Below are 26,717 nucleotides of genomic sequence, written 5' to 3'. Positions count from 1 at the left end.
ACTCCTTCGCTGACAGACACCAGAATGACATCTCAGAAGCTAACTTCTTCTTCCCTCTTTTGGAGGTCTTCATATATCAACTTTTCACACTAAGCCCTCCATTTGGATTGCAGTTTCTTTATCTACATGTTAAAATGACTGCTCTGAAGTTTCACACTGATCAACTCCTGCTCTAAGCCCCCAATTTCCTCATCCTTAATGATGGGTATAAAAATCATGATTCTCTTTAGTTCCCAAATCCGTTAAGAGGGCAGAATTAATTATGTAACATGATATAAGGTGCAATGATAATATGCAACTCCTCTTTCAATGGGTGAGTTTATATAAACACATTCTTTTTTCTAGTAAATTCATAAATATGCTTTTATTAAGTTGCTGCTGCTTCTAAGAAGCAGCAAATATTTACTTGAAGCTTTCTTGCATTTTTAACACATATTTAGCCCAGTTTACTTCCTTGGACGTCCAATAACCTTATTCCAAATTTTAAAAATCTCTGTCAGGAGGATAAAAATAATATTTTTCATTTGCTCATTGTTATATGGCTATGACCTTGGGTTGCAAGACCAGTATTCAAAATTAATTCTTATGGAATTATAATTAAATTCATGAATTTATTTATAACTACCTTTCTGCGATGCAGAGATACCCAAAAGTCAATCTGGTTCATTTGCCTAAATACAAAATTAGACCAGATGACAGATACCACCTCCTTCCTAGTCCCTCAATGTTTGTATCTGGTCAGAGTTTATATCTTGCAATAGTCTGCACAATTTAATGTGGGGATTTTCAGAATTCATATTTTTATGGTTATCGAATTTAAAATATCTTTGAGTAAAAGACCAATGTCCTGGATCTGGACATATAGTAGTGGGTAGGGTACTTGCTTTACATGAAGGAGACTTAGGTTCAATCCCTGGCACCCATTATGGTTCCCTGAGTCCTAGCAGGAGCAATCCCTGAGCACAGAGCCCAAAGTAAGCTCTGAGTACTTCTGGGTATGGACCAAATCTTCCCCATCCCAACTTTAAAAGGTCAACGTTTTCCATGTAAGCCCAACCATTTTTTAAAATCATACTGACTTTAGGGGAGAGACTCTCCAAACAATAACAGTGAGTTTTGTTGAAATATTGTATGCAATCAAAGTGAAAGTAAAGTGAAATTTATTAGTTACACAGGTGGGGTGGGGCTTAAGGTGGGGGGGGCTAGGGGCGTGGGGTGTTAGGGGTGTGAGGGGGCAGGGTGGAGCTATACTGGGATTCTTGGTGGTGGAATATGAGCACTGGTGAAGGGATGGGTATTCGAGCATTGTATAACTGAGATTTAAACCTGAAAACTTTGTAACTTTCCACATGGTGACTCAATAAAAAAAAAAAATCATACTGTACCGGGGGCCCTTTGTCTCCTGTTGCTCCAGAAGGACCCTAAGAAACAAATGAACATAAGTGAAGTAGAAAAGAAATTATTACTTAAGCATAGTGTGGTAATTAGTTCTAAAACAACTCTTCAGTCGTCCAAGGAATAGCAGTAAATGTTCTTTCCTTCCTTGAAGGCACATTGTCATACTTATTAAAACTCACCATCCACAAAGGAATTAGGCATGTAGAAATATTTCTGGACACTTCCCTATTTGAGCCTGAAGTTATACTACCCTATCTTAGCACCCACTTGGTTCCTAACACCTGAGACCATCTCTAGTTTGAAACTCTGGTATACGGAGGAAGTCAGTAGCTCAGCATTCTCCTGCTGTGTCCCCTTAAAGATTCTTGTCTTTCTTGCTCAGGACAAGGTGGGGACACACTTAAGAGTCTACCATCTGATAAATATGTCCTATGAAGAATGTGGTTTCCAGATATTGAACTTAGGCTGTGTTCATTGATTGAATCATTAATGCATAGTCCCAGGCCCTGCAAACTCTATCTTGGCCTAAAACATTTATTTACTACATTTCTGTATAGAACTCTGCCTAAACTTTCTATTTAGATAAATCCTTGTCATGATTTACTTATCAGTTATATAACCCTTAGAAAGGGCTCTTTAGTTCTGTTATATACCTAATCCAGGACATACAGCCTGCAATTAGCATTCCTTCTTATCTGTCCTTTCTACTAAATGGAATTACTGCTTCACTGGGGGAATGAAGGTGCACTAAGAACCTTGCTGGGCAAGTCTCTTCATTACTCGGTATAGTGTTCTGTCTTCAATCATAACACAGTAGAGTAGTACATATAAAATGACACTATATCAAAACCGAAGGGTAAATAGAAAAAAAGTTATAATGATGTTTCCTTGAATGATAATCATGTTAAGACTCAGAAGAGACAAGGTAATTTCCCAAACCACAATGGTATTCACTTGCTCACTCCACCTCTAATCTCAGCCCACTTTTCTCTGTACCTTTTCTGTAGCAATATCCCATGAGAAGTTCCATATATATCCGCAAGCGGAAAACATTATCGAACAATTGTACAGGTTTCTGGCAGTCTGATAAGCAGTTAACCTACCCTACCCATTAAACTTGTCCCAGAACTGCATAATAAATAGAATAAATGTCATGTATCTTAAGTACATAGCTGAACATTAAAGAAAGCAGGGAAACTTTCCCGTGGCCTAAAGAAAACAAACAAATAGTTCCCAGAGTAATATTCTGAAGTTCCTTGTTAGGAAAGTTAGTAGTGAAGAGGTAATGGTGGTAAGGCATACAATGAACTGGCTTTGATCAGGAAGCTGAAACTCAGAATATTTATAAAAGAAAAGGTCTTTAATAGGCTGTAACACAAGACTTCCTCTTGAGGGAACACATAGCAATTATGTATGCTCTGTAAGTCATATGATTTCAGGCAGATATTCAGACTTTGACAGTCATAATGAATGGCTATATTTATATTCAATAAAACCTTAATTATAAATGATGAAGTATAAATGTTATAGACTTTTGATATCATAAGGTATTAATCTACATCTTTTGATTTTTAAAGCCATTTAAAACTGAAAAGTATTCTTAGAAATTAGAGCATACACAAACTGGTATTGAGCATAATTTGGCCAGTGAGACACAATTCACTAACCACTGGATGATAATGTTAGTTGGGAGATAAAGAAGGAATGGTTGTCAAAGACACTCTTCTGTTTTTGCCCAGGATATAGATCCTTAATGAGGAAAAGGCTTCCTTGAGACTAGTGTTAAGAACTTGTCTTAGCAGGTATCGGGAAGCTCCAAGTAATAATGTCTATATATTTTTCAGCTCAAAGTTGAGGTGTATACCTAAAAATTATCCCTGGCACCTAGAAGAGGACAAAAGCAAATTACTTCTGAGAGTACAACCTTCAAGATCCTCAAATATATGCTTCTGAATGACATTAGCTCACAATATCAAATTAACAATTTCCTATTTAAAAAAAAATCTCCTTTACAAAACTGAATGTGGTAGAGCTGATATAGCCAATAAAAGAATAAAATAAAAATAGTCAAATACATTAAAATCAAAAAATCCAGTAATATAACATTGTTTATTGCTTTTATTTTAAACCTGGTAGCCATCAAAAGAAGCCATTGAGACTTTTGAGAAATAAAACTATAAAGTCAATACTTCCCATAGTCTTTTGTTCCTTAGAACAGTTTTGGAAGTTAAAATTCTAAGTTTTATGAATCCACACAAATTATAATAGAATTTTGATCCATGTCCTTGAATAGTACATTTAAAATTTTAATGTGAATTTTGTTGAATTCATATAATTCCTTGGTAGAAATATTATTTTGACTATGTTGATTCAGCTAATTAATGAACATGGAATATTTTCTTCTTTCCTGGTAACCTCTTCTATTTTTATTAAGTACTGCCTTATGGTTTTCTTTGAATAAGAACTTCACATGGTGGGGCACCCTGGAGGGGGACAGGTGAGAGCATTCCATGCTCCAAGAGACCAGCCCTGGCAGCCAAAAACCTGCAGAACTCAACCAATGCCATGCTCATGACAGTTCTCCACATGTTCAGGCCGAGCCTCACCCATGAGGCAAATGTGGCTGCTCGACACTTCATAGGACACACCCTTACCATACTCCAAGAGTACTGCACCACATTTGGTGGGGTTCAAAGTAGAAGGTAACCAATCTTGGAGGGAAATATATTTTTTTTACAGATCTATCTATCTATCTATCTATCTATCTATCTATCTATCTATCTTTATATAGATATATTTATAAATATACATATATTTACATATATGCATAAATAGCTACCGAGAGTATCTCACCCACGCGGCAGAGCCTGGCAAGCTACCTGTGGCATATTCGATATGCCAAAATCGAATAACAAGTAACAAGTCTCACACTAGAGAGATTACTGGTGCCCGTTCAAGCAAATAGATGAGCAATGGGATGACAGTGATACAGTAATATACTTATAAATATAAATATATACATAAATATGCATATATATGTACATATCTATCTAAATATATATAAAAGTACCCAAGGCTCAACTTTAACAACATAATAGTGATCTCTTATAAAAGGGTTTAATGGCCCCTGGGTGAAATAGAACAATCTTCACACTCTTTCCTCCAAGGATACCTTTTTGTAGCATTTTCAGTGTTTTTTCAGAACAAACAATACAAAATATATTATTTCAGTTCTGCTTTGGGACAGGGATTGGAGTTTGGGATGGAAACAGCTGAAATATGGTGGTGAGAAGGTGTAATGCTGGTGGAATTGGTGTTTGAATATTATATGTAATCAAATGCTGTGAACTACTATATAAAATTTTTTAAAAATCAAAAAAGAACTTCATATGGGTGGTATTATATTTGCTAAGTTTGAATGGTACTGTATAGCAATTATAGTCAAAACTGTGTGGTACTGAAATATAGACATGCAGACCAGTGAAACAGAATCAAGAATCCCAGAACAAATCCTCAGATTTATGGGCAGCTAATCCATGACAAAGGAGTCACATGCATGAAATGAAGCAAGGAAAATTTATTCAACAAGTGCTATTGGAAAAATCTGATAGTCACAGGTTAAAAAAAAAAGAAGGCAGAATTATCTCATACCATTCACAAAAACTAATTACAGTGAATTAAAGACATCGAGATAAGACAAAAATCTATAAAATGCACTGAAGAAAACATAGGCAAAATCCTCTAGGAAAAAGACCTTAGAAAAGTCTTTAGTTATTTGATTCTAGAGAGAAAGATGACAAAAAGAAAAATAAACAAATGGGAATATATCAAATGAAAATGCTATTGCATGACAAAAGGAACTCAAGCTCAAATAAAAAGACATCCAACTGAATGGAAGAAAATATTTGCATACAATACGCAAGATAAAAGGCTAATATCCAAGATTTCCAAAGCATTTAAAGACAAAACAACAACAAAGCTAATAATCTCATCCAAAAATGGGGAGTGGAGATAAACAGACATTCTTCAAAGAAGACATACAGATGGCTAGTAGGCATATGAAAAAATGTGCATTATCACATGTTATTAGGAAAATGCAGATCAAAATAACAATGAGATACCATCGCACACCATTGAGAATGGATGTATCAAAAAGATGAGAACCAACTAGAATTGGAAAAGATGTGTGTGAGAAAGAAACCCTCATTTGCTGTTGGTGGGAAAGTCATCTGACTAAAACTATGGAAAGCAAAATAGAGAGTTTCGAAACTGTAAGAATAGGAGATAGAACATCAGATAAGGCACTTGCCTTTCATGTGATCAACTAAGGTTCAGTCCAAAGCATCCCATAGGGTTCCCCAAGCCCATCCAGGAGTGATTCCTGAGTGTACAACCAGGAATAAGCACTCCTGGATTTGACATGCCCCCAAAGGTAAGAATAGAACTTCATTATAAGCCAGTGATTCTACTTCTTGATAGCTACACCAAAACTACAGTACCACTGTATCATCTATTTGCTTGAGTGGACACCAGTAACATCTTCATGTGTCCCTGTCATGTGCTAGTGTAGCCCGATGACATCTGCTCGCTCCAGGAACATGAAGAGCACATTGTTGTTGTTTTAGGCATATCAAATACGTCATGGGTAGCTTGCCAGGCTACCAAAACTACAAAAAATATTAATTCAAAAGGATATATTTACACCATTGTAACTGCAGCATTTAGTACAATAGCCAGAATACAGAAACAACCCAAATGTCCAAGAACAGACAAATGAAACAAGAAGCTATAGTATATACACAAAACTATGACAAAAGATGGAAGGATACAATGGATGGAATAGGAGGGTTTAATGTTAACAAATTAAGGTAGAGGGAGAAGAACAAATATCAAATGGCATAATTCTCATCTGTGGCATATACAAAAGAATGAAAATAAGCAAATATACAGTAATCAACAACAACAACAACAAAAACCCTGTGGCACTGGAATACAGAATCAATCACCACACTGCAGGAGGAAGAAATGAAGAGACCGAAGACCAGACTAGGAAGAACACAGGACAATAATGCAGTATTGTGGGTGTTTTGTTGGGGGTGAGGTCCACTAATTTTATATACCAATACATAAATTTTAATTCTATTGTAACTTTCTAAATATAACACATTTTAAGTTAAAGCTACGATATCTTAAAATATAAAATAATAGTAATTAATATATAACAATCAATCAAATTAATTTAAAACAAATATAAAATAGAAATTGCCAGAAAGAATGACCTTTGAACATCACATCAGGGTGAGATCATTCAAAGGATTGGAGTGAATATTTCACATGAAGAAAACCTGTAATCCATCCCCATCACTCCATGTTCAGCCAAAAGAAGCCTTACAAGCACTAACGTGGAAATAACCCTGGAGTACCTCTGATTGTGGCCTCAAAACAAAAACAAACAAACAAAAAGCATGACAAACATATTACATAAGGTGTCTACACAGGATAGATTTTGTGGCAGATAAATAAAAATATGAGCAGAAACTTAGTTTACTGGACATGAAATAACCATGCTGGAATGAAAATTAGAGTAAATCTCTGAAAGTATCCTTTTGCTTTACAATCAAATGACCTGAAAAATCACATAGCTATTATAGAACTTCTACTTCATCTGCAGGCTTTCTCACTAATTATATATCTGAATTCCATCTCATTACAAAACCGATTGAAAACTGATTGAACTTATACAATGAATGCATAAGAAGAACTGGCTAGGGAAACTCAGAATTGAACAATTCACAGTTGAAAAATGGGAAGGTGTTTCTGGGTACTGGCTTATGTATCTGGAGTTGTCCAAGCTACTGCTTTATTAACAGGGAAATATCATTTTTAAACACACTGGGTGCCTATAAACTGAATTTCCTCAGGAGTCTTTTGCTATATGCAGGGAAACTGAAGTTAGCAATTTGTTCAAAATCAAGTAGGTATGATAATGGATCCAAAATTTCACCTGGAATCCATTTGATTCAGAAGTCGCTGTTCCTTCTACCACCCTTTTTTCTGATTTTGGCAATTTGTAATTCAAAGTGAGTGGGGGGAGTACACATGGACCAAGACATGTGCGGTCGTATTATGTTGTTTTAAAATAATTTCCTATTGACACTGTGTATATCTCCAGAAAGGAACAAGGGAACAATTCACTACAGCATGGGGAATGCTGAAATGTCATTTTAGTCACTTTGTCTCCAAGCGAAATTCTATGATCCACTCCAAGAATTTGATGTACTCATTAAATAATCTAAACTCCTTACTTTAATAATTTATTACAAAATACACATGAGGATGTTAACTTTTGTTGTTCAGAGGTATTTATTAAAGACTAGGTTTGCAATATGCCTACCTTGTCATGTGTGATTAGACAGTTAAGAGAACCAGGCTAGTACCTGGATGATGAATGGGACTCTAAAGCTATTTTATTATCATACTTTGAAGAAATGTAAAAGTTGCTAAGAAGAAATGATATAGTGACTACTGATGTTTTTTCTAAATCTAAGTCTAAATAGATTTTCTACAATAACAACCTTTCTGTACATGTTTATACCCTCTGCTGTGTTCCTTTTAAGAAAAATCTTCCCTCCAAAGAGATTTAGAATTCTAACACTATTTTCCACTAAAAAGAACTATTAAATAGGACTCTTGAGAGAAATGACTAATTCCATATCTAGACAAGAAATACAGTTGATACACTTAGAAAAATGTTGGAAACTCAGACCAGTGAGACTAACATACATAAGAAATAACAACAACATGGGCTGGAGAGATAGCACAGCGGGTAGGGCATTTGCCTTGCACGCGGCCAAACCTGGTTCAAATCCCAGCATCCCATATAGTCCCCTGAGCACTGCCAGGAGTAATTCCTGAGTGCAGAGTCAGGAGTAACCCCTGTGCATGGCTGGGTGTGACCCAAAAAGCAGAAAAAAAAAAAGAAAGAAAGAACAACAGTAAAAAAACAAACAAACAAATGAACAAACATTGTTGCCAGGGATGTGGGGGGGAAATGTCGTTTTTGTCCATTGTTCATGAGACTGTCAACTGGTTAAACCCTTTTAGTAAACAATACAGACCTTCAATAAAAACTCAGAATTGAACTTCCATGTATTCCAGAAGTCTCACTTCTGGGCATCTAACCTAAGGGCCAATAAGTCTACTCAGAAAAGACACCTATGCTCCTATGCACAATGTAGCACTATTCTGTATCACTGTATCACTGTCATCCCATTGCTCATTGATTTCCTCTAGCAGGCACCAGTAATGTCTCCATTGTAAGATTTGTTACTGCTACTTGGATAGTGCTACTGCTACAAGTAGCACTACTCACAATAGTCAAAATCTGGAAATAGTCAAAATCTGGAAATAATCTTGGAAAGTATCCAAGAACATATGGCTGGACAAAGAAACTATGGTACACATAATGGAATGCTACTTGATTAATAATAATAGATGAAATTATGCGACTTGCTGCTACGTGAGTGTATCTTGAGAGTATCATGATGAGTAAAGTTAGTCAGAAGGAGAGAGGCAGACATCAGGATAAAAGCTTTCATATATCGGACATAAAGAATATAGTATGGGAATAATAAATGTCCAAAACCAATAGATAATGATATCTGGTCTTCAGTCAGAAATTTAACATAAGGATAAAAAGGTGGGAGTCGGGGAACACTGGGACAATGGTCGAGGGGGTGCCCACTAAGGCGGAGGACACGGTGTTGAAAGGATGTATTTATACAACCTTAACAGTAATAGTATTGTCAATCACGGTACTTAAAAAGAAAGGTTTTTTTTTTTCTTTTTAAGTACAATGAAAAGATTTTGAAAAAATACTGACAGTCAACTTTAATAAGTTCCTACTGATACAAGATAATGCTAGTATCAACAGGAGAAAAGCTGCAATTAAAGGAGAAAACTGGAACAGTTGCACTCTGCCTGACTTATGAGGTGTATCACTGTGTATTCAAATTTCTCCATTTGGAGCAACTAATGTAGAAAGAACTGAGAGTACTAGAATAGCATTTGGTATTGTTTGATGTCCTAATTGATCTAAGCTTTAGACATCAAAGGAAAGAAAAGTCACAAGAGGAGACCACCAGACATGTTCTTAATAGAACCTCTTAGTTCCTGTGAGGCTTTGCCAAAATCATCAAACCCCAACTGATTCATCCTAAATAGAGATGTATAGGAAGTACAGGAACAGAGTCATGTAAGCATTAAATTAGCAAATTCCAGACTGTAGGAAGCTCTATTTTAAAAGCTCCTTTCTTCAGTAAGTAAATTGAAACAAGAAAGGAAAAGTGAATGGAAGAAAAATCTATAGATTAGCAAATTTTTAACAGTCCATGATCGTTTACTTGTTTGAATCATAATTCAAACACAAGAAATGTGGCAATCTGAAAATTATGAAATTAATAAGTGGGAATGGAGGCCAGAAAGATAACTCAAAGTGAGTGCACACTTTGCAGGCAAAGATCCATGATCAGTCCCTGCACCTCATGTTCCCCAAGCACAGTCAGGAATAATTTGATGGTGTTTTGAAAGTAGTTTGGAAAGTAATAAGAAAAGTCTTGATTAGGTACACTGCTCAACACGTACAGTTAAAATTACTGATATCTTCAAATCTTCAATGTTCTTCAAAATTCTGGGGGATGGTAGAGGATGAGTGTGTCCACTGACCAGGATTTTGCTATTAAAGCAAATTGTAAGTGCCTGCCATGAGCTTGGTGGAGAGAAACTGTGGACATTGGTGCTGGTAAATGCACACAGGTAAAGGAATGGGTGTTGGAATATTATATGATTGAAACCCAATCATGTGACTGTGTATCTCACTGTAATTCCATTAAAAAATAATAAGAAAGAAAGAATATTGTTGCAACAGAGAAGTTCTTTAACTCTTCTATCTACTTTTGATATATCAGATTCCCCATAATTAAACAAAAATACAAAGACTTTGCCAAGTAAATTCATAGTAAAATTAATTCCAGAATAAAGTCTTCATTGAACATAAAAATGTTAAAAGGTGAATATGTATTTCTGTATCACTGTATCACTGTCACTGTCATCCTGTTGATCAACAATTTGCTCGAGCAGGCCCAGTAACGTCTCCATTCATCCTAGTCCTGAGATTTCAGCAGCCTCTCTTTACCTGTCCTTCCCAACGATGCCACATTAGAGGTTATAGTGTAAGGAGAATGAGAACCATCATTGTTACTGTATTTGGCATATGAATATGTGATGGGGAGCTTGCCAGGCTCTCCTGAGGGGGGAGGAAACTCTCGGTAGCTTGCCAGTTTCTTCAAGAGGGAGAACTAGGCTAAAATTTCTGTATAAAAATATAAAAATGTAAACACATGAATACACATCCACTACAATATGTAATTTACTGATAACTGAGTTAATGAAACAAAACTGAAAACTCACAAGGCGTGTAAAAATATTCACAAGATGATTAAGAAAAGATATTCTATCTTCTTTCCATGCACTTTGACTAATATTCCTCTTCCAAGACTAGATAATCACTCCTCCCCCTCTCCTTATAGGAATATCTGTAGAATACAGTAAATTTCATTCTTAATAATCTTTTTTATCAGAATAGCTAACATCATTCAGCTCTGTGCTTGGCTCTGGGCAGATGTGTTAGGACATAGAGCCTAGATACACTGAAGATGTGGGGAAGACAGTGTAAACGAATCCACATGCTGGACCCTGGTTAAATCTCCGGCACCACATATGTTCCCTTGAGCACTGTGCTGAACACAGAGCAGAACCCTGGGTATTGCAGGGGGTAGCTAAATAAAATCCCCATCTTCACCAAAAAATAAATAAGTTGAGGAAAACACTCCTGTAATCGCTAAACAGGTTTAATGGGTTGGAATAGAAAGATGAGTCAGGGGCTGGAGTGATAGCATAGCGGGTAGGGCGTTTGCCTTGCATGCGGCCGACCCGGGTTCAAATCCCAGCATCCCATATGGTCCCCTGAGCACCTCCAGGAGTAATTCCTGAGTGCAGAGCCAGGAGTCAGCCCTGTGCATCGCCAGGTGTGACCCAAAAACCAAAAAAAAAAAAAAAAAAGAAAGATGAGTCAAACTACTGGCAAAATCCTGAAAGAGATTAGGAACCCTTTATGCAGAGGGGGCCAGGTTAGAAAGGATTGGGGAGTTGCGGAAATTCTAAGGTAGGAAATGGACAAGGACAGCACAGCGAGTAGGATTTGGCAGAGAAGTCAGACTTTAGGGCACAGAGAGAGAGGTCCCTTGTTCCCCAGGAGGCCCCCTGACAGTCATGAGCTGTCAGTTTCCTGTGGTGCTGGGCTGGCAAGAGGTCCTCTATATCACTGAACAGGCAGCAGGGACATTGGATCCAGGTTCTGATATGGTTGATACGGTGAGAAGAAGCAACTGTGGAATAGAATTGATTTTGAAATCACTTTTGAAACCCCAGAGAAAAGCCTGGGGGGGGGAGAGAGAGAGAGAGAGAGAGAGAGAGAGAGAGAGAGAGAGAGAGAGAGAGAGAGAGAGAGAGGCTGCAGTAGGAGTTTAGGAGTTGCAGGACATGAGAAAAAGGACAGACATGGGGAGAAAGGCCCAGTCAAGGAGGAGTGTTAGAAGCAAGATCAGTTACTTGGAGACTGCAGGAGTGTGGATTCTCCCAAGGAGGCAAGGGAAATTTTCCATGGTGGGTCTAATTATATCTAGCTATAAACTCCCAGGACAGTGATATGTCTCCTCTCTCTCCACGTCAAATAGACTCCTTGGTCCTCAGATCCAAAGAGGCTGTCTTTTTTTCCTACTTTTTAAAAAAAATTATTTATTTTTAATTAGTGAACCACCGTGAGGGTACAGTTACAGATTTATACACTTTTGTGCTTATGCTTCCCTCATACAAAGTTCTGGAACCTATCCATTCACCAGTGCCCATTCTCCACCACCCGTAAACCCAGCATCCCTCCCACCCTCCCCAATCCCATCTCCCCCCACCCCACCCTGCCACTGTGGCAAGGCATTCCCTTCTGTTCTCTCTCTCTAATTAGCTGTTGTGGTTTGCAATAAAGGTGTTGAGTGGCCACTGTGCTCAGTCTCTAGCCCTCATTCAGCCCGCAACTCCCTTCCCGTGCATGGCCTTCGACTACATTATAGCTGGTGATCCCTTCTCTAAGTTGCCCTTTCCCCAGAATGTGAGGTCAGCCTCCAAGCCATGGAGTCAACCTCCTGGTACTTATTTCTACAATTCTTGGGTGTTAGTCTCCCACTCTGTTATTCAATATACCATAGATGAGTGCAATCTTTCTATGTCTGTCTCTCTCTTTCTGACTCATTTAACTTAGCATGAAACTTTTCATGCCGATCCACTTAAATACAAAATTCATGACCTCCTTTTTTTCTAACAGCTGCATAGTATTCCATTGTATAGATGTACCAAAGTTTCCTCAACCAGTCATCCATTCTAGGGCATTCGGGTTTTTTCCAGATTCTGGCTATTCTAAACAGTGCTGCGATGAACATACATGTGCAGATGTCATTTCGATTATACTTTTTTGCCTCTCTGGGATATATTCCCAGCAGTGGTATTGCTGGGTCAAATGGGAGCTCAATATCTAATTTTTTGAGAATCATCCATATTGTTTTTCAGAAGGGCTGAACCAGTCGGCATTCCCACCAGCAGTGTAGAAGAGTCCCTTTCTCCCCACATCCTCTCCAACAGCGGTTGCTTTTGTTCTTTTGGATGTGTGCAAGTCTCTGTGGTGTTAGGTGGTATCTCGTGGTTGTCTTGATCTGCATCTCTCTGATGATTAGTGATGTAGAGCACTTTTTCATGTGCCTTTTGGCCATTCGTATCTCTTCCTTGGTAAAGTTTCTGTTCATTTCTTCGCCCCATTTTTTTATGGGGTTGGATGTTTTCTTCTTGTAGAGTTCAACCAGTGTTGTTTTTATATACCATTGATATCAACCCCTTATCTGATGGGTACTGTGTAAATATCCTTTCTCATTCTGTGGATAGTCTTTGTATTCTGGTCACTGTATCTTTTGCGGTGCAGAAGCTTTTTAGTTTAATGTAGTCCCATTTGTTGATCTCTGTTTTTACTAGATTGCTTATTTCCATGTCACCTTTGAAGATACCTTTATCTTCAATATCGTGGAGGGTTTTGCCGACCTTGTCTTCAATGTACCTTATAGTTTGTGGTCTAATGTTGAGGTCTTTAATCCATTTTGATCTGACTTTTGTGCATGGTGTCAGTGTTCAAGGTCTAAGCCCATTTTTTTGCATGTGGTTGTCCAGTTGTGCCAGCACCATTTGTTAAAGAGGCTTTCAAAGAGATGTCTTATAGTTCTCGTGAGGGACACGAACTTCAGCATGCTACATCGCTGTTCAAATGCCTGCTTTGCCTCTCTCTAACCCAGTGACCCAGGCTGCTGTCAGAATTTCCCTGAGCCTCGGTTTCCTCATGTATAAATCTATAAGATGGAACTTGTAACAGTGCTCAGCTCACAGATCCGCTAAAGATTAAAAGAAAGGTAATATATGTAAAGTCCTTCAGAGTCGACCCATGATGCTCTATATGATTTAGTTATGCTTGCTCATGTGCTCACCTTTCCTTCCTTCCTTCCTTCCTTCCTTCCTTCCTTCCTTCCTTCCTTCCTTCCTTCCTTCCTTCCTTCCTTCCTTCCTTCCTTCCTTCCTTCCTTCCTTCTTTCCTTCCTTCCTTCCTTCCTTCCTTCCTTCCTTCCTTCCTTCCTTCCTTCCTTCCTTCCTTCCTTTCTACTTTCCTTCCTTCCTTCCTTCCTTCCTTCCTTCCTTCCTTCCTTCCTTCCTTCCTTCCTTCCTTCCTTCCTTCCTTCCTTCCTTCCTGTAGGGTTCATTGGTTTGTCCTTTCTGCCTTACCTCAGGGAGCTTAGGTTTATTGGGTTACTCCCATCACAGTGCTCCCATTCCTCTGTGTTTATTTTTCACTTCTTTCTTTGTGCTCTGTTGACTTGTAAATATTGGTTTTTCTCTTCTCCTTAAGTCCTTTGCATAGTTAATCCAGGGCACTGTCCTTTTTGTATGGACACAAGAAGACAGTTAACGCTATGCTTTTGTAACTTGGGAGTTAATGGACTTTCAATGATATTTACCTCCTGGGCATCTGTTCTCTCAACTTAAGCCTCAGTTTCCCTAACTTCCTAGCACTCCTAAAAGCAGGGTCTCAATGAGGGACTGGATGGACCCAGGGCAAGTGGTGAGCTATGTGCTACTGGCATTGAGACCGGCCTGGCCCAAGTGCCATAATGCTTAACTATAAGTTAACTATAAGTTAATAGTCATGGACAACTTCTGTCATGATCCAAAAAGTAATGACTAGGTTTGGACCCTGCTAGGATTAGGAATGATTAATCCGGCCTGAGCACTGTGGTCTGAGTCTGTGGCAAGATGTTCCCAGGAGAGCTGCTCTACAAACCTCAACGTATCTCATGCTCTGTCCACACAAAAATAACTAACATTAAGATGTTATTAGACTAAGGAGAAGAGGAACACTCCTAGGTGGTGTTTTCGCCCTGAGCCTGATGGGCAGTGAGGAAGGGTTTTCTTATATTCATTTTGCCACCAGATGGCTGTAGCATTGGTCCAGAGTGCTAGGCCTGGAGAGATGAAAGAGTTGGAGGAGGTGTGGGAGAAACCAGGGAGCAAGATGGTGTTCGGAGAGATGAGCAGGAGAGATAGGAGGAGACGAGAATGAGGGGCAGTGTGGGACTAGAATGGGGGGCTCAGAGACATTGGAACAGGCGCGTGGGGAGAATGGAATAAATGGCATCTGATAAATCAACCGGCTTGGCCCTCCTTTCCTCCTCTGTCTGCCCCATGGCCCAGGCCGTCCTGGCTTGGTGAGCAGCCCGAGACCACCCAACCTGGGCAGAAAGGGGGAGAGCCATCAGGGCTACACTGACAGCCCAGGAGATTCTACACTTCCTTCCTCCTGACCTCCCTCCTTCCCACCCTCGGTCCTTCCCTTTCTTCCTTTCTGGTGCACAGGGATTAGTTTTGGCCTTGCACTCAGGAATCACCCCTGGGCCTTGGGGGACCATATGTGGTGCCAGGTATTGAACCTGGGTCAGCCTCTTGCAAGATCACCCTACCCACTGTACTCTTTCTCTCTGACTCTCTAAAGATTGTTTTAGGAGCAGCCCAGAGGTTGGTTGAAATGAGCAAGAGTTACAATCTGGTGAGGGAGTAGATACTGATTTATGACTTTACCATGAAGAGAAAATTTCCTTGAGACTTTAGTTTAAAACAAAACCAGAGAAGAAGATGGCACTCACCAGTTTTTTACCTGCCCCAACTCAGCTATCTCAGGACCAGCTTGAGGCTGAAGAAAAGGCAAGATCCCAGCGGTCACGACAGACCTCACTGGTCTCCTCCCGAAGAGAACCTCCACCGTACGGGTACAGGAAAGGCTGGATACCTCGGTTATTAGAGGATTTTGGAGATGGAGGTGCTTTTCCAGAGATCCATGTGGCCCAATATCCACTGGATATGGGACGGAAGAAAAAAATGTCAAATGCACTGGCCATTCAGGTGGATGCTGAAGGAAAAATCAAATACGATGCAATCGCTCGACAGAGACAGTCAAAAGACAAGGTCATTTATAGCAAGTACAGTGACCTGGTTCCCAAAGAAGTCATGAATGCAGATGACCCAGACCTACAAAGACCCGATGAAGAAGCCATTAAAGAGATAACAGAAAAGACCAGAGTGGCCTTAGAGAAATCTGTGTCTCAGAAGGTGGCCGCAGCCATGCCTGTCTGAGCGGCTGATAAGCTGGCTCCTGCTCAGTATATCCGATACACTCCATCTCAACAAGGGGTGGCTTTCAACTCTGGAGCTAAACAGAGGGTTATTCGAATGGTGGAAATGCAGAAAGATCCCATGGAGCCTCCAAGATTCAAAATTAATAAGAAAATTCCTCGGGGACCACCTTCTCCTCCCTCACCTGTGATGCATTCTCCTAGCCGGAAGATGACTGTTAAGGAACAGCAAGAATGGAAGATTCCTCCTTGTATTTCAAACTGGAAAAACGCTAAGGGTTATACAATTCCATTAGACAAACGCCTGGCTGCCGATGGGAGAGGAATGCAGACCGTTCACATCAATGAAAACTTTGCCAAGCTGGCCGAAGCTCTGTACATTGCTGATCGGAAGGCTCGTGAAGCTGTGGAAATGCGTGCTCAAGTAGAGAGAAAGATGGCTCAAAAAGAAAAGGAGAAAAATGAAGAGAAGCTCAGAGAAATGGCCCAGAAAGCCAGGGAGAGAAGAGCTGGCATCAAAACCCACGTTGAAAAAGAGGACAGAGAGGCACGCGAGAGAGATGAAATCCGGCATGACAGGCGGAAAGAGAGACAGCATGACCGGAATCTTTCCAGGGCAGCGCCCGATAAAAGGTCTAAACTCCAGAGAAACGAAAACCGAGATATCAGTGAAGTGATTGCACTCGGTGTGCCCAACCCTCGGACTTCCAATGATGTTCAGTACGACCAGAGGCTCTTCAACCAAACCAAGGGTATGGACAGTGGTTTTGCAGGAGGAGAAGATGAAATTTACAACATTTATGATCAAGCATGGAGAGGTGGTAAAGATATGGCCCACAACATTTACAGGCCCAGTAAAAACTTGGACAAGGATATGTATGGTGATGACCTCGAAGCCAGAATAAAGACCAACAGATTTGTTCCGGATAAGGAGTTTTCTGGTTCAGATCGTAGGCAGCGAGGCCGAGAAGGACCAGTTCAGTTTGAGGAAGATTCCTTTGGTTTGGACAAGTTTTTGGAAGAAGCCAAACAGCACGGTGGCTCAAAAAGACCTTCAGATAGCAGCCGCCCCAAGGAACATGAGCATGAAGGCAAGAAGAGACGAAAGGAGTAGACGCGCCTCTCTGGGAGTGAATGAACTGTGTTACTCAGTAATGTCATGCAAGTCATGTAGGACAACACTTTATCTATGAGCAACCAGAATAAAACCAAATCTGGGTGTCAGAACCCAGTGCTACTTTTTATTACAAGAAATAGGGGGTGGAAAACTCTACTTTTAACTATTTTTTTTTTAAAGAATGGGTTGTGTTTGTCCTACCTTTTGGCATTTATAGAACATACTCCCCCCACCCCATGTGAAATTAAGACCACTTTTTTGTGTGTGAATTAGTACTTTGGGGTTAATATTTTGCACAAGGAAGGCTGCATATTACCCCAACCACAGTGAGAAGGATGTTCATGTATGGGAACAATCCTGCCAAATAATATCCACCCTTACTACACGGTTTGGATTTGGAATCAGGGGAAAGTAAAGCTCTTGCTTGATGCAGCTATTTGTTTCAAATTAAAAACATTTAGAAAAAAAAAAAACAAAATTGGAAAGTTCCCTCTTGGCTGTACAGGGAATCATGAGACCTGAAGTAGTTGGCACAACTGCAGCCTCTGCAACCACAGCACCAGGCAGCATGAGTGGCATGAGTGTGTACCAGTGAATACGGCCCTCCTGAGCATCATTCTTGGGGTTAAGGGGGAAACCCGGGGTTCCCATTGGTAAATGCCTGGTGTTCCAAAGTACCAGTAAGATTCAGAGGCCTGCATGCATACAATTCTTCCAAAAGGAAACTGCCTCATCCAAGTCTGGGCAGAGTCTGCTTAACTCTTATGACTTAATAAAGACTAACCAGGAGAGCAAAATATGTAAAAGAAAAGAATGCTAGACATGCAAGCCTCTCGCTTGTGAGCAAGGCTGGAAGAGAGGAGACACTGGCAAGATGGACCCCCCCCCCGCCACTATTGTTTCTCTGCCCCCAGTCATCAGTGATGAGGGCCATCTACTTGAAAATACTGTGAAAATAGAGGGTCCCATCCAAGTCCAAGTTCGTCAATGCCCAGAGTGTGCCTGTGGGCTAATGGTGTCACATCTTTATTTTCCTCATTTGCAGAATGAACATAAGAACAAGACTCCCCTGCTAGTGTTTCTGGGAGGATCAAATGAGATGTCTGAGGTAAGTAAGATCATGGATGTAGATGATCGTGCTCACAGCTGCCCCCCTGCAAGTTGGCAGTCTATGTGTGCTGTGGATTAGCACTGCTCTATTCTTAGTGGCTTTCAGATTTATTCCCTACACGATTTAATACAAAAAGTTCATTCTGTTAGGCACTTAAAATATGTTATTGCACATAACTCATGCTTTCTTCCTCTATTAGTCTGAGACCATTAAAGGCAGTGATTCAGTCCTTTTGTATGTGAACCTTCAATGCTGTAGTCTAGAAAGGGACAGTTAATTGCTTTAAAAATGTAAGGCAAAACTTTAGGGTGGCTAAAAAATCTTTTGGTATATCTTAAGATCAAGGGCAGGATGCCAGGTATTACTTAATAACACACTTTCCCTCTTCCTAATTCCCCTGATTTTGCTACAAAGACTGTTGACAATTGAATCGAGAGAGCACTAATGTTCAGCATTGGAAGGTCCAAATTTAAAGCACAGAATTGTTAGAGGAAATCTCTCCCTTTCAGACCACAAGTCTTTGGGCTTATTAAGGCTCATTAGCACTTCCTCCTGCCTTCAGGCTGGGACAGGTTAATTTTCCAGCAATTCAAATCTTGTTTTAAAAATTTCAGAGGCAACCTAAAGATCTGATTGATATTTTTGCTAATATTTTTAATTAAAAAGTTAAGACAACAAGAGCATTGCTCACTTTACGTTACTCTGTCTGGAAAAAGTGCAGAGGCTGACAGAGAAAGCCATAGTCTTCCTTCCCAGGAATCAGTGCTACTCCCAATGCCAAAGGCCTTGAAGTATATGAACCCTAGAAAGACATACTTGAGAATACCCTTAAGTCAGATCCTCTCTTCATGTGCTTTCTCTGAGAAAATTTAACGAAAATAAATACAAGTCATCTTGGTCCATGAGAAAGAGCTAAAATCATGAGAAATGATAGGCACCTGGATCTGTCCCTCAATTAGATATTTCTAACAATGGCTTTGCCAAATCATGCTACCTACCAGCTTCCTGCTCTTGGCACCTGCCCCAGATCTTTGTGGAACTGCTGGAGGATGCTAGGCCCTAGAGTCCAGAAACCTGAAGCTCCTGGTGCCTACACTCCAGCTAGATCCAAACAATGATCAAAGAGTTGGTATATAAACACACGGGTTTCATTCTCGTTTTGAATTATAGCCCAGCAACTGTATAGTTTGCTGGGCTGGAAAAAGTGGCAAACACAATATCCATAGTGCTAGATGACTCACTAAAACATCTCAGCTTCCTTTTCTTTCTGTCTTCACTGTGTCATTATTCCTGAGGCCATTTCCCAAAAATCTTATCTTGTATACTATCCTTCAGTGGCTCCAGTGTAAATTTCTTCTACACAATCCTGACCTTCACAAAATGACAAATGAAACCAATTTCCGTAAGACTTTGGAAGGTTGAGAGTTAGCATGTTTCCAGAGCCAGTATCAGAGAAATAGAGAATTGTAGAGCATGACGATGCTCTGTGAAAGGGCAACTAGATTCCCAGTGAATTCAAACCCCACACCTGTGATTGCCTTTCCTGCCCTCATCACACCTATGCTCAGCATGCTTCGAAATTGCCCTCTAGATTCCCAAGCCACTCACAGCTTAGGCAAGAGGTCAAAGACAGGATTTATAGAAATCAAATATGGTTTGTTTTACCATGTATCACTGTATCACTGTATCCCTGTCATCCAGTTGTTCATCAATTTGCTAGAGCGGGCACCAGTAATACCTCCATTGTGAACCTTGTTGTTTCTCTTTATGGCATATCAGAAATGCTACCGGTAGCTTGCCAGGCTCTGCCTTGTGGGTGAGATACTCTCAGGAGCTTGCTGGGCTCTCCAAGAGGGGCAGAGAAATCAAACCCATGTCCACTGTGTGCAAGGCAAACACCCTACCTGCTTTGCTATGGCTTCAGCCCATTTTACCATGTAAGTTCTTAATAAGCTGAAGTAGAGGAAAAACATTAATCAGTTGATTTATTCCAGTTTCTTGGCTGGAATCAATTATTTTTCAGTTTGAATAACTTAGGCAGAACGATATTTATGGACAAACTTTAGCTGGCTCTTAGTGGGATGAGGGTGGATTGTGTCCTGCTGTGCTGTCCTGCTCTTTGATTAAGGGTTTACTGCTCCTTAGGGGCAGACTAGGACATGCACAGCCCCCACTAATAAAGACAAACATACCCAGGTTATTATTCTGAAATTCCAGTAAGTTTCCCTCCTAAGTGATAATTCTTCTATGATTCAGAGGCCAAAATCCAGAAGAATAAACTGCATTAAAGGATGATTTCAGAAATACGATGTGAATTACAGCTTCTTCTTTTGAGGAATTAGGCACACCTAGACAGTGCTTGGGCCCTACTCCCAGTTCTGTGCTCAGGGTTCAAAAGCTACAATATGAGCTTTTTATCCCTGGACTGTCTCTACGGGCCGTAAAATACAGCTTCTTTCCTGTATATTTACCATATCCTCCTTTGCAATGACAGAGAACAAAAAATAGTTAAGGAAAAAATAAAGCTGTTGCTGCACCATAGAGGATTTTGTTCATCATAAATTCTAACACAATTTATTTTAAGGAAGAAAGGAAGACAGTCTAAAAGTAGACATTCCAAAGCTGATTTAAAACGCCTCTTTTCATGGTTTTCAGGAAAATTTAGGAAGCTACAGATTTACTGGGTCCTCTCCAACCTTGACACTGGCCCTAATTGCCACGGACTAAGAGCAGGGTTCGAGTTAATCTCCAGTGAGATTAGGAAATAAGCTTGTTTACGGAGTAGGAGGATGTAATGTCATGAAGATCCAAGATCAACTATAGCTTATAAGAAAATCAGAACGAAACAAAAGGAAATTTTAATTTTACAAAAATAATTTGGGTTACAAATTGAATTTATTTTTCTTGGAGAGAAATATGAATAACATTTATTCAATTATTTTTGATGGATTCTATTTTTTGAATCCAAATACAAGCAGAGATGGGATCACATGCTGCTCTGGTTTATATTAAGGTTATGTTTAGTAAGGAATAAATTTGATTCTGCTTTTGCATGAAAATAACAATGGTATTTTCATGATGTTATATCATAATGTTAATAATACTACAGTGGTAGTTTGAATATTGTGAGATTTATTTGTGCCACTCGAAAATTACTATTTATATGAGGTTCATTTAAATTACAATTAATATACTAGCTACAGTCTGAATACTTTCGTTACTAACTAATATCTGGATACATAAGACTCTATCTGATAGGGATAGAAATGGACAATTTGCGGGCTGAATATCATCTTTTCTTTTCTTTTTCTTTTCTTTTTTTCTTTTGCTTTTTCACTCACACCCGGTGATGCTTAGGATTACCCTGGCTCTGCACTCAGGAATTACTATTGGAGGTACTCGGGGGACCATATGGGATGCTGGGAATCAAACCCGGGTTGGCCGCATGCAAGACAGACACCCTACCCACTGTGCTATCTCTCCAGCCCCAAGGATGGAACCATCTTAAAAGAAATTAGTGACCTTGAAAAAATGTGTCCATGCTGACTTGGTCCAGCCTTTTTGTAAACTCTATGGACATTTCACAAAAAACTAGAAATTGAGCTCCCATTTGACCCACTATTACCACTTCTGGTAATATACTCTTGGGCCCCAAAATTACACAGCAGAAACACCATCTGCACGCCTATGTTCATTGCAGCACTGTTCACCATAGCCAGAATCTGGAAACAACCTGAGTATCCCAGAAAAGATGACTGGATAAAGAATATATGGAATACTATGAAGCTGTTAGGAAAAATGAAGTCATGAAATTTGCCTATAAATGGATGGACATAAAGAGTATCATGCTGAGTAAAATGAGCCAGAAGGAGAGGGACAATATAGAATGACTGAATTCATTTTAGTATATAAAAATATACAGTATAAGACTACTATCCATTACCAGGGAAAACAGGAGCTAGAAGAACTGGTCAGCAGTTGGAATCAACTAGAAGTATGAAGGGAGGGGGTTAGTGTAGGTGAGATAGAGAGGAGACCAGTATGACAATAATAGCTGATGATGATCACGCTGGACAAGATCTGAACACTAAAAGTAAGTAAAGGGATTTTCTTGATAACCTTTCAGTGTCAATATTGCAAACCACAATGCCCAAAGGGGGTGGGGAGGGGAGTCAAAGAAGACACAGACAGAAGAAAAGTCCCTGCCATAAAAGCAGTCTGGGGAACTGGGGGGGGCGCGGAACTTGGGGACACTGGTGCTGGAAAATGTACACTGGTGGAGGGATGGAATACTGTGTGACTGAAATCTAATCATGAACTTTGTAAGGGTCTATCTCATAGTGATTCAATAAAAAAAAATTAAATGTGTTTTTTCAGAGTGTACTCTGAAAGATTTTCAGAGAAAGTTCCACCATCTTCCTTTGTGTGAAAACAAAGCAAGAAGCTTTTTACTTATCAACAAGAAGCAGCACTTTATTAGACAATGTGGGTGCCTTAATCTTGAATGACTAGACACCACAAGCATGAGAAATAACTTTAAATGTTAGTAAGTCTCAAGTTTATGATATTTTGAAATAACATTCCAAATAACCAATCAACATGACTGTCAAGAGAAAAAAAATAGTGAAATTTTAAGATGCATTAATAAGATATCCTGTCTTTAGCAAAGTACTAATATTATAACTCAAGAATTTAAAGCTTTTTTTATAATGGAATCAGTTACAAAGCTTTCCAGTCTAAGTCTTGGTCATCCAATGATCAAACACCCATCCCTTCACCAGTGCACACCCTCCACCACCAAGAACTCAAGTATACCCCCATGCTACCCCTCCCCCGCCGGCCTGTGTGGCAGATGATTTCCAACTTTCTCTGGTTTGATAACATTCAATATTTCGACAAAAGATCCACCATTATTATTTGGAATTTCCCCCCACATTTTGGGATAATGGAAAAGGGTTCCTAACACTCTGATGGTAGACCTGTTATGCAGTAGCACAAGAACATAATTATAATATTGGTACTATTATGAAAAATAAATGAGTTGCAAAGGTAGTTCAGGATTAAGGTGCTTGTACCACATGGTCCCCTGAATACAGTCAGAAGTGATCCTTGAGCATAGCACCAGGAGAAAGTCCTGTGGTACAACTGGGTGTGCCCCCAAAACAAACAAATGAAAAAGATAAATACATGATAATCTTTCAAAAGACAATGGTGGAGGCTATTGGGCTCTTTGATTTTATAACTTCGTACAATAAAATCATGAAAATGAACATTATTATAACTTTACATTACCTAAATTATAATATTTTAAATTAATAATTAACAAAAATAAAAATAAATAAAATTTTAAATACTCTTTAATTACAAGGGTTATCATTTAGTATAAAGGGGTGAGGGAGATATTTCCTACATAATCAGGAAAGAATTAAAGAAATGTGTGGAAAATAAAGACAATTATAATCCTAATTAATAAGGGAAGACATCTCTAATACATTTACGTTCACTTTAAAAATAATTAACTCAATTGCTATTCCTGATTGTGTATCTTGCAAAGAAGTATGTCTAGGGTTTCTGGATCTATTAAGATGGAGAAGGTTGAAAGTCTTACTAACAGTCTTCAATTTGGATGGGGGCCCAGGTTTCATCGATCCTAGTAATCTCAAAAAGAACCAAAAAAGTTTTACAATTCTTAGAATTGCCATTTCCAGGGAATCTGCAAACTCATACTGTTAGAAACCAACAGTCTGAAGAACTCTTAATAGATTTTATTTTCAAGACTATCTTAAACTTTCTTGATTTCATTATGTTCTTACCTATCTACTGATTAGAAGAAGATGGTTAATGTATGTGTTTTTGCCGTAAATATTTGGAAATATGCTTTCTTCCACCTCACACATTTTACCTAACCAGTTCAGTTTTACTGATCACAACAGGCTTTTAAAAAAATAATTAAAAATTTTCTTACATTATTGCAATAGAGTTAACTTTTAATGTACAATGTTATTATCCCAGATCCTCCACTACCATCCTTATGTCATTTCTAATCCATCTTCTCCTTCTCATATGCCCCCCACATTTAGTTATCTCGATTCTGCAATAAAATAAAAGCATATATGTAGATAGACCCATGTACATTACTGTCACTGTCATCCTGGTGCTCATCAATTTGTTCAAGCGGGCACCATTAACGTCTCTCATTGTGAGACTTATTGTTACTGTTTTTGGCATATCGAGTATGCCACGGGTAGCTTGCCAGGTTCTGCCATGTGGGTTCAATACTCTCAGTAGCTTGTCGGGCTCCCCAAGAGGGGCCGAGGAATCAAACACGGGTTGGCCGAGTGAAAGGCAAACGCCCTACCACTGTGCTATCGCTCCAGCCCACGTACATTACTATAATTAGTTAGACAGCCTATGTAAACAACACAAATGTCCAATAAGTGAGTCAAGATTTTGTGATATATATATATACATATATATATATGTGTGTGTATGTGTGTGTGTGTAGAATTGAATACTATGCAGTTGTAAGAAAAGGGATAAAGTCATGAAGTTTGCTGCAGCCTGAAGGTGTCATGATAAACCAAATAATAATCAGATAAGAAAATGTATAACTTATAAATTATAAAGCATAAAATTTTTATGTAATTAATGGTTTGAATACTAGTGACATTTTAAACTAATATGTCTAATATCATTGTTGTTTGGGAGGAATTTTATGCTAACAAGCTAAAACAAAGTTTATGTGTATCTGTATGTGTGATTATATGTATGTCCCTAGAAACCATCTTGATTGGTAGTTTGAGTCAAAAATGGTCATATTTGGAAAACATTTTTGACTTTTTGATGTGTATATTTAATAAAAAATAAATGTTACTATTTCAAGCACAAAAAATAACAAAGGTTTGTCCTCATTTGAGGATGTCTATTCCCTTTATTGGTTCTTTATATGCCACAGATGAACTAGAATATCCAATATTTGTTCTCCCCTCACTTTTTGCACGTAATGTATTAGTCTACTATATATGTATATATATGCGTATATATATATAAAACCTTTAACTGTTTATATTTTGGTTTTTTAGAGTATTTTCTTCACTTTGGTGCTTTTACATTTTCTTGAATATTGTCTTCTCATTTCTCTTTGCCTACTTACTCCCCTCAAAAAAAAACCCATTCCCATAAGAAATTTATACAGTATTTATAACAGTATAAGTCACAGTATATAAATTTATACCTCAAGACTCAAGGATCAGTATCATATACACAAATTGTCTTGAAAAAAAGTGCCCCTGAACCCCTCTCAGCCTTTTTCTTGGATCAGACAGGGAATAGCTGATGGAAGTATGTTTTAATATGGACTCACAGGAGGGCCAGGAACCCCAATGCCCGGGTCACCACGCTTTCCAGGAGAGCCAGGAATTCCAGGCAGACCTCGTTCTCCCTAGAAAGAGAGAAGAGAGAAACAAGATCAGGATATAAGTTCTGGAAGGAAAGAAACAATATAAAAAGTGGCCCAAAGTCCACCCAATTTCCCATTTCTTCATGTAGAACTTTTCCAACATCTATGCTTCTATGTACACTTCTAGAATTCACCTAGCCATTTTATCATCCTCCAAGTGTGTGCACTGGGACCACCAAATCCATTGTTGTATAATCATGGTGTATGATCTACAATTCACCTAACCATTTTATCATCCCCCAAGTGTGTGCACTGGGACCACCAAATCCACTGTTGCATGATCATGCACAATTCAAAGCTGACTGAATCCCAGTCTTAATTAAAATTCCAAATGTGGTGATTGCAATTTTATTCCCAGTATGAACACAGTTCCTAATTTGATGGTGTTTTTTCCTCATGCTCCCACTCTGACATCACTAATTTTACTGTGTGCCCATATTTTAAAGTCTTTTACCAAATGTCCATAAACTAATCCATAGTTTTCAAAATGTCTATATTTTGTGAATCAGATTTCCATGTGTTAAAAAGGTCAAAAACTACTGAAAAAATACTTCTTTCCAAAGTAGTTTATACACTGTGGGCTTAGGTGTCAAATGTTTGGAATTAAATTGTAGCTTCAACACTCATTAACTCTTGACCTGAGAAAGTGACAAGTCCCCGAGCATCACTTTCTCCATCTCCTTGTGGACAGGAATGCAAAGAGCTGGGTATCAGCAGATGGCTAATCAAAAAGAAATGAGACTAATAGAGCTCTTGGCACAGAGTGTGCTACACAACACAAGTCAGTTCTTGTGGTAGTTACTG

At 39.0% G+C, this 26,717-nt stretch overlaps 2 protein-coding genes across 2 annotated transcripts in view; one reads left to right on the top strand and one right to left on the bottom strand.

The window, feature by feature from the left end:
• The window catches only part of COL22A1 (collagen type XXII alpha 1 chain), a 259,447-nt gene that overhangs the window by 80,312 nt on the left and 152,418 nt on the right, over positions 1–26,717 (bottom strand). Inside the window, exons 39-40 of the mRNA XM_004602595.2 lie at positions 25,818–25,895; positions 1,386–1,421 (exon numbers count right to left, since the gene is read on the bottom strand). Coding sequence (XP_004602652.2) covers positions 1,386–1,421; positions 25,818–25,895 — 114 coding nt within the window. The remainder of the gene's footprint in view (positions 1–1,385; positions 1,422–25,817; positions 25,896–26,717) is intronic.
• LOC101547119 (SNW domain-containing protein 1) lies at positions 15,730–17,821 on the top strand. Its single transcript, XM_004602440.3, is given in 1 exon segment — positions 15,730–17,821. A coding segment is annotated over 1 exon segment (1,611 nt). The 3' UTR covers positions 17,341–17,821.

This window comes from Sorex araneus, chromosome 2 (assembly GCF_027595985.1).
Source record: "Sorex araneus isolate mSorAra2 chromosome 2, mSorAra2.pri, whole genome shotgun sequence".
Classification (NCBI taxonomy): Eukaryota; Metazoa; Chordata; class Mammalia; order Eulipotyphla; family Soricidae; genus Sorex; species Sorex araneus.
The sequence above is the reverse complement of the archived record's forward strand: the minus strand, read 5'-3'. Positions and strand labels throughout refer to the sequence as shown.